The sequence below is a fragment of the Fukomys damarensis genome, unplaced genomic scaffold, assembly GCF_012274545.1.
Source record: "Fukomys damarensis isolate Sample0158 unplaced genomic scaffold, DMR_v1.0_HiC HiC_scaffold_38, whole genome shotgun sequence".
Classification (NCBI taxonomy): domain Eukaryota; kingdom Metazoa; phylum Chordata; class Mammalia; order Rodentia; family Bathyergidae; genus Fukomys; species Fukomys damarensis.
The window spans coordinates 17,436,885-17,446,110 of NW_022900950.1; the positions used below are offsets into that span (position 1 = coordinate 17,436,885).

Sequence of the window (9,226 nt, forward strand, 5' to 3'; positions counted from 1 at the left end):
TTTTTTTTTTTTTTTTGAGACAAGGTCTTGCTATGCATTCAGGCTGTCCTTGAACTCACTATGTTGTCTAGGTTGGTCTCAAACTCAAAACAATTCTCTTGTCTCAGCCACCTAAATTCTAGGATTACAGGCATAGTCCACCACACCTGGCGCGTGTTTGCTATTTTTAGGAAGGATGTAAAAACACTGCTAATTTCTTTGTTTTTGAACCCACCTGTTAACAGTTTTTAAATACATGACTTTTTAATTACTTTGTAAGAATGCCTAATTGACATCAGGAAGTAGAAACTTAGCCCTTTTGAACAGGAACTTGGTATAGTTGCTAATATAGGTAGTAAAAAAAACTCAACAATTTGCATTCTTCTATTCAGAAGTTATATCTTTTTAGCTTGATAATAAAATCCCAATTATTAAAATAAGAAATATTTGACTTTTAAGTGATACTTTCAAAAATAATTAAACCAAGATTTAAAAAAATAACAAGATATACAATAAATCATATGAATAATTAATTAAAGTAAAATTTATTTTCTAATGATGTGACAAGAATTTTTAAATAATTTCTCCTGGCTATTTAATAGAAAACTCTCTTAAGTCTATGAGAATAAGGACTTAATCAACTAAAATATTTTTTTCCACATAAAAGCAAATGAACATGCAAATTAAATTTCAATAAATACATGTTACTTTTATATATTTTAGTATATGTATGTGTGAACATATGCTAAAGTTTAAAAGGATTCCAGTTCTGTAATATAGTTCAACACTTCATTCTGAAGTACTTCATATATGCAAACACCTTAAAAACCATTAAATTACTTTTTCCTTCATTTTATGTTAACTGAAGCATTCACATGCCCTGAATTTTTAAAAGGTATTACTGTATTACACTTGCAAACAGTGCCATCTTCTGACCGTGGAACTATCTGTGCATTTATATAAAATTCATTATGGTTAGTAACCATCATTTTCTTAACAAGTATATCATAGGTTACTAAATAAAAGTTCTTAGCCTAAAAACAATTCACTAAAAAATTTTAAAAAATAGGAACATTGCTCAGATATATATAATTTAAGAGGACATTAATTCAGTAACACTAGGTTTTTCTACTAAATCTTCCACTAACCAGATATTGAATCTTAGACTATGTAAATACTTGGGACCTCAGTTTCCTCAACTATAAGATTATTTAAGTCATTAATGAAGTCACTTTCTGCAATGATTCCATTTTTTCTACCTTTAGAAAATTTTATGAGTATTTTGTTTTTTAAATGAAATAAAGGCAGGCCTATTTATGATATTTCCTACACAGCTATCTCTTTTATTAATATGAGTTTGCTTGGTTATGCACTTGGCTTTAATTTTCTTGACACTTGTCCTAGTCAAAATAGCCTCTCCCTAAACAATACATGTAAGGATTTAATGGAAATGTGAAGAATGTTTTGAAAAGTTTGCTAAAAATATTTTAAGAAACATTCTGTAAAGGTAGTGTTCATGTCTTTCATGTTACTGAAAACTTTAAATAATCCTTTAATTTGTCAATCTTAAGAACTTAGAAACTTCTGGTACCTCCAGTTCAGTCAATTCATATATTCAAAACTCCCCAAAGGAGCCTCATTCACCTATCCAAGCTGCTCTCCAATTAGAAAAATGTTTAGGTTCTTCCATGAATTTTTTCTAGGAAAATATTCAAATGTTCATTTATTCAACAAATATTTATTGAGAATTCATTAATGGATAATATAAGTATTAAAGGAATTAAGTAGAGGTCATGGCTTAAATAAACCCCAAGGCAAACTGTCCATATCCATATAACCAAAAATTATGTCATCTGATTTCCTGAAATGCTGTTTCTAATCATAACCAAGCTTAAGCTTTATACTTACATCTTTGCTAGTATGATTAAGCCAATATAGACAAATCAGCTTAACAGTTCTATTTTCCATAAAAAGCAAACAAATAAATAAAAATAACCCATAACAGTCCATCATAAAAAAGGTCAAAATATTACCTCCTTTATGTTGCATGAATAGCACTGGAACTCTGTGTGGCAAGTTTCTTAGCAGCCTTACCACTTGGTCTGAAGTCTTCAGGATAGAGAGCTATACTTTCTGTGAGACATAAATTTTGAGGTTTACTGTAACTTGATATGATTTTTGACACAAGAAACCAGGGTAAATATGATACAAATCATTACATAATTATTAACAATCAAAGAAATCCTCTGGAGTAGCATTATGAAACTCCCTGATAATATGCACTTTAGTTCAAATTCTCACATAGTCGGGGGGGGTCAAGCAAAATTTCTTTAATATATAGGTCTTAATGACTAATTAGGAATCTGAGCAGATAAAAAGGAAATTTCTAGCCAGAGCAAACCCATGCAATGCCAAATTGCTAAAAGGAGCAGATTAGGAAAGTACAGTCATGCATTACTAAATGACAGGGATAATGTTATAAGCAATAAGTTGTTACGCAATTTTATCACTGTGAATATCATGAAGTGTGCTTATACAAACCTATTTCACATTTTGGCTATACTATATAATATAACATCTCGCTACTAGGGTACAAACTTGTACAGCTTATTACCCAACAGTAGGTATTGGTGTACCTAAAAACATCTAAACATAGAAAAAGGATAGTAAAAATATTAGATGACAGAATTTTTTCAGCCTCATTATAGTCTTTGTGAACACCATTATAAATATAATCCCTCACTGACCAAAATATTATTATGCAGCACATCAGTGTAATCCAAAAAGGAGCCTCCAAGGCAATCGGAAGCCAGATAAGGCTAAATCCATGAGCCTCAAAATTTCTTTAAAAAGTATCCACATTTAGAACTAGATTCTAAACTCCTCAAAAGGCACAAACCATACCTTTCAAATTTTATTTTTACATCTTCTCATGTTATACAGATATTTACTACCATAAATACTTCCTCTGTGGAGAAAAAATTATATTTTGCTAGTTAATTAACTTCTAGAATCTCCAGGTTATAGTAGTATTTGTATTTGCAGATAACTTATAAACTATATTAACATAAAACCAAGGAAATTCTTGCCGGGTTTATGCATAAAATTCTGGAGATAAATGTGACCACCAGTCTATCAGAGTTAATGCCAGAATTTTAACCCTAGCCCAAGCTCCCAGTGGAAGGGGGGATGGACATCCAAGTTCTTTACTCCTTAATTTCCCCAACACCATTATTCTCCATATTAAAAATTGTGATTTACACACACAAGACTTAAGGCTGTAAAGAAACATTTTACTGGGTCAAGGCATCCCATTACATCCATGTTTTACTCGAACTCATCAAAATGAGATACATAATACTGTACCAGGCAGAATTTTAAGACGATCCCTAATTCCCGGCTCCTAGGGACCACACGCTATAGAATGCTTTCCTCTTGAGTGTGGGCAGAACCTAGGAATAGAAACGTTTATGGACTTCATGAAAAGGGAGATTTTTCTGACATATCTTTATCTAATTAGATGAGTCAAAAGGGACTGAGTTCTCTCCAAAGTCAGAAAAACTGGAATTATAAGAAAGGCTACTTAGCAAACATTAAGACTGTTCTCCTAACAACAGCTAGAAAGACAACAGGGACCTCAATCTAGCAACTAGAGGTCTTGGAGGACAACAAACCTCAGATATGAAAACGAACTAGCAGGCTGATTTCTGTGTGTGTGACACTAAGCAGAACATACACCTATTCCCTCCGCAGGCTTTCTTGCATCACTTAAGTAATAAACATGCCGTTTTCAAGCCATAAATTTACGATAATTTGTTATGCAGTGACAAAAAACTAATACATTTAGGCGTTTCTCGTGTAATTAACAGTATGCCTGGTAGACGTTAGTCAGTTCATTTTTCTAGTAATTTTCCTTACTGGTTCATTTTTTCACAATTAACATAAATATTAATTGTGCACCGTCTCAATACTTTCCACCCTTAACATGAACTCATTTAATTTGTGACTCAAAGTTCACTGAAAATTTCTTCAGCTTTGCCGGGCCTTTCTGGTCTTTACTCCTGGCCAGCCGCGTCCGGCGCGGGGGTGGACCTGGTTGGACTCCCCACCACCCTGCTTTGCCTGGCTTCACGGACAAGGGACAGAAACGCGGACTGCCTCTTCAATCTTGTATTTTGAAAAGCACCTTGTCACAAGGAAATCATGTGGTCTGGGGCTGCGGTTTGGATGCAGGTAGTTTTTCTAAATTCCAAAGTATCCAGCGGAAGTTTTCACCATCCATTAGAAACCAGAGGTCCACGGGCACTGCATCTCAACTACATCAGGCTCAGCTGCCAGACAGTTCACATTAGTCTGAATATATCACAGATTCTGCTCCAATCACCCACTTTACCCAGAGAGGAGAGGGTTATCTACCACGGCGCCTACTCCCAGCAAACAACCGGAAACAGATTACGCACGCCCACCTACTGCGCCTGCGCCAATGGTCCACTCTGGCGAGGGAGGGGAGGGCCGGAAGGAAGGAGGCGGGCGGGCTGCGAGGGGCGGGCCTTAGCGGCTTGGCGCGCTTGTGCAAGGGGCGGGACGGCGGCGTGCTGCGTCGTTTTTTTCAACCGTTAGGCGGGTAAGTGCTCAGCAACCCGGCCCAGTCGCTGTCTGCAGAGCAAAACCGCGAGGTTTAGTCTGTGAGTCCAGTCATGGCGCTGCAGCTCGCCCGGGAGCAGGGCATCACTTTGCGCGGGAGTGCCGAGATCGTGGCCGAGTTCTTCTGTAAGTCCTCGCGCAGGCCGGGTATATTGAGCTCGGGCGTCCTGGTCCCAGGCCTCGGGGAGCCCACGGGAGCATCTGGGGAAGACGGAAACTGCTCCTCCACCGCTTTGCCCCAGGGGGAGGGAGACGGGCCTCGCGGTGTGGCCTTTTCATGAACGTTTAAGTTGCAGACTACCCTTCCCCCCAGCCTCCGTGTCCTTGTACTCCCGCCCCTCGGAATCTCAGTACGCGTTGTGAATGGGGCGGGCGCCACGGTGCATTCTGACCCAGACTTCGCCCTCACCGAAGTGAGGCGGACTTTACCCCCCCAGGCCAGTGGGACCTTCTGGTCGAACCTGCAGAAGAAAAGGAGGAAAAAGTGAGGGAGGGGCTGGAGTATCAGAGGAAACCGTTGCTAATAGGCATACTGCTGGACGGTATACTGCTGGACATCCCTGACCGCATAATCTGAATTTGGGCTTGTATTACAGCGAGGTGTGATTTAGCAGTGGCAAGTTAATGCAGCTTGACAGTTTTCTTTTCCTGCAGCATTAAGTGCAGAGATTTGAAAGCAAGATTTTAAGGCTTCTTGATGCTACTTTGTAAGTACTAGGCTTTCATTCAGACATGCAAGCTCTTCAGGCATTTACAGCTTATTCATTTCCCTTGATTTCAGCATTTGGCATCAACAGCATTTTATATCAGCGTGGTATATATCCATCTGAAACCTTTACTCGAGTGCAGAAATATGGACTCACCTTGCTCGTGACTACTGATCCTGAGCTCATAAAATACCTCAATAACGTGGTGGAACAATTAAAAGGTACTTAACTATTAACACTTTGAGTTTTACAGATGGTTTTTTAGCATCCACATCTTTTTAAACAGCTCGACTGGCCATTTTTCAGCTCTTTATAAATATACAAATATAAGAAAACGCCACCATCTCAAATGTAGTGATTCTCAATTGTGACGAAGCATATAATATGTAAATTCAAAGAAACCCTACCCGTCCCCACTACATTTTAAATGGACTGAATATTTTATGTGAGGAATCTTAATATGGCTTAGCAAAACAGTCTCCAGGAACTCACTTAGAAATGGCTTTTGCAGTTAATGTGTCCAGAAGAAACAGGTTGAACTTTTACATATTTATGATGGTATCCCATTATCTGTTTGACAAAGTATATTGTTAACACAATTTATTAATTTTCTGTAACGGAAGTCTAAAGTCATCATATGGTTAAGATCAAGAAAACTTCAGCTGTTTTAGATCATTGCTGTCAGAATAGCAAGATGAGCCCTCTGTGAGGGTATATAGACTTCCATTCTCAAGTGCAAACAGATAACACTGGCAGAAACAGCCCACTTTCCCAGAGTTGCATCCAGAATTGGTGATCATAGGGCTACACCCTTATCATTTGGCCTGGAACCTCTAGGCAGCCATGGCTCTTATGCTTCATAATTTGGTGGAAGAAGAGTTGCCCAAGGTGCTAGTAGTTTGTATTGTCTCCAGAGGTTTTTTACTTCTTGTGTATCTAGATCTTACTTAACTTCTTATTTTAGTTAAAATAGAATGGCTCTTCCTTAGAGTAAAATTGTTTATTTCTTTTGAATCCTATTTCCACTAGCCTTTAAAGGACTTTATCTTGTTTTTTCTGTTGTATCTTTTTTTACTTCTCTGTTTTGTTTGTTTTTTTTTTTTTTTTTTGCATTGGTTTTATCTCTGTCCAAATTACAATAAAAAATCATTACTATCCACCATAAATCTCTTGCAGATTGCTACCAAATCTTCTTTTCAGGATTATAAAAAGTTGATACATGTCAAATTGGCAGGCCCCACAGACTGAATATAGTAGGTGGGCTGTTTTTGTTCTGCCTATAAGCTAAGACTGTTTTTGATATTTTTTTACAAAAGGACTGTCTCCTGAATATGCTGTCCCAATTCCAAGATTAATGTAGGGCTTATTCTGAAGCCCTCTTCTCTCTTTACAATCTATGTGTGTTATATTTGATATGTGCATAGCTTCACTAACAGCTTTTATGTATTTGGCTTACAAACTTGTATCTAACCCAAGTCTCTTATTCTAGACCTGTGTTTCCTTTATCTTTATGTTCTGTTCCAGAGATACTTCATACTCAACATAATAAAAACAAAATTTAGGATCATCTTCAAAGTTGATGCTCTTTCAATCAGTGGCTTAATTGTCCAAAGATATACAAGTGAAAAACTTGGACATCTGCCTTAATCATTATTTTTCCTTACCCCATAACTAGTCTAGGGACTTTTAACATATTTTAACCATGTAATGTTTTCTGCTCCATCTCTACCGGTTAATCCTTCTATGTGCTTCATCTCCTGCTTGAATTACTAATCAACTGATACCGCTAGATTCCCTTTTTATACTCTCTAGTCCACTTTGTGCATTACAATCAAAATGATGATTTTGAAATATAATTCTAATTACATAATGCCCTACTTCAACAGTAATATCATCCCAGGTTCTTAAAGTATAATTTCTTTAATTTGGTCCACAAAGCTTTGGGTCAGATGGCCCCCATTCTGATAAGATTACCTAATTCTTGATTCATTGCATTTGTACTGGTCTATGTTCAGTCCTCTGGTCACATTCTCATCCTTTTTCATTATTGAAAGACTACTTTTTCTATTTTTGTGTATTTGATGCCATAAATCCTTAAAAGCTAAATGCATGCAGTCTTTCCCTCACCTTCCTGAATCACATTTTCTTTCATTTTACTGCCTGCCTCTCCAAAGCAGATATCACAGTTATAATTTTAATTTGTTGGAGTGATGGTTAGATTGGTGCCCATCTACTATGTTCCTAAGGTGAAAGTATCCTATGTTCATGAATGTCTTCAGCACACAGTATTACATCACTGCCAATACTAAGAATTTAAAAACAAGCTAGATTATTGATAGAGGACTTACCTTATTTGAGAGAGGAGATCTACAGTGATAGGAATTTCCTGAGGATGGGAAGTAGGACCTGAGAAGTGACTGGCTTTGTAATGCAGTGGACCATAAAAATCCATTGTTATTTGTTGCAGATTGGTTGTACAAGTGTTCCGTTCAGAAACTTGTAGTAGTCATCTCAAATATTGAAAGTGGTGAAGTCCTTGAAAGATGGCAGTTTGATATTGAGTGTGACAAGACTGCAAAAGATGACAGGTAAGTATGGTTTAAAATATTCCTACTTTGATTTTTTTTTTCCAGTATTTGCTTTATTTCTATGTGAGTTCTAATTATATTGAACTAGTGTCATATATAGTTTGTTTGTAAGGTGAGTCTTCTTTTTCAGACTCCTATGGAAAATTCCTGTGCTCATGTTAGTATGGCATTAATTTGTATGGTTAGGATACTTTTAATATAATTGCCTGTAGTTTGAATCAGTGAAATTTGAACCTGGGGATTTATGGTGATATATTTAAAAATAAATATTTAGATATACTAGGTAAGCCATTTAATCAGTTGTTCAAAGGTACTTTTAACTACAAGGGATGATCCTAGATTGTTTCAATTTAAGTTGTAGCTCTGTTGTACTTCATTGCATGCCATACATTACCTAAGACATCTTATAAACTTCTGAAGGTTCTACACTCCTTAGATGGGAAGTGCCCATCGTAGTGTTTAGCATTGTCTGTCCTAGGCATGCTTTTCTATAAACTTAGAACCATTTCTTACAATGAAATTTAGTTTTCTTCATAAGTTTTTGACGTATTTCAGGAAAATATTAGCTTATAAAAATAATATGTAAGTTAATATTTTATTTGAGCCAACAGGAAATTTGATATTCAGGCATTACTAAAAATGCCAAAATGATTATACAGTGGACCCTTGACTTAACGAACTCCGTTCATTCACAAGGTTTAGTTGTAACTCAGGCTGGTTAATGAAGGCTCAGGCTCCTCTACTCGGCCTTCAAAGTCTCTCCTGTGTACAGGCAGATCTCAATGTCCTTAGAGAGACATTGGCCCTGATTTCTCAACCCCACACTGTAAAGGATGTTGTGATGTTGCTTTCAGAACTCTTATAAGGGTTCAGTCTGTATCTGAGACTATCTGCGAGCACAAGCAGCTGGCATTCAGCCCATAACTCGAGACTTTGGTGATAAGTTAAAACTAAAATGCTGGTTGTAACTTAAGTTGTTCATCTGTCAGGCCAAATGTAATTCCAGGGACCACTGTACAAATTAAATATTTTAGTTACTATTTTTAAGAGAGATTGAAGTTTTCTTAAATTGAAGTAGTTTGCAATTTTTTTATTCATCTCATATGAAATAACTTCATACTAAAACCAGACCTAAAAGATGGTTAGAGGGATAAATGAAACCATAAAAGATGTATTATGCCTATAAAAGTATGGGTCCTTAGGATAATTTTTTAAAAATCTCTTTAAATGCATGACATTTGAATTTGGAAGCAAAATAACATATTAAACCTAAAATGAATTAACTGATTTTTTTTTTTTTTTTTTTTT

General features: G+C 36.5%; 1 protein-coding gene and 1 long non-coding RNA gene across 3 annotated transcripts in view; one reads left to right on the top strand and one right to left on the bottom strand.

Moving 5' to 3' along the window:
- The window catches only part of LOC104853082, a 76,531-nt gene extending 72,083 nt beyond the window's left edge, over window positions 1-4,448 (bottom strand). For both annotated transcript variants that reach the window (XR_777678.2, XR_777679.2), the window contains exons 1-3: window positions 4,166-4,448; window positions 3,346-3,431; window positions 2,013-2,112 (exon numbers count right to left, since the gene is read on the bottom strand). This is a non-coding gene — a long non-coding RNA (uncharacterized LOC104853082). The remainder of the gene's footprint in view (window positions 1-2,012; window positions 2,113-3,345; window positions 3,432-4,165) is intronic.
- Window positions 4,449-4,503: 55 nt separating this feature from the next.
- Window positions 4,504-9,226, top strand: part of Mad2l1 (mitotic arrest deficient 2 like 1) — a 6,405-nt gene continuing 1,682 nt past the window's right edge. The window contains exons 1-3 of the mRNA XM_010610905.3: window positions 4,504-4,749; window positions 5,405-5,551; window positions 7,798-7,918. Coding sequence (XP_010609207.1) covers window positions 4,677-4,749; window positions 5,405-5,551; window positions 7,798-7,918 — 341 coding nt within the window. The 5' untranslated portion in view covers window positions 4,504-4,676. The remainder of the gene's footprint in view (window positions 4,750-5,404; window positions 5,552-7,797; window positions 7,919-9,226) is intronic.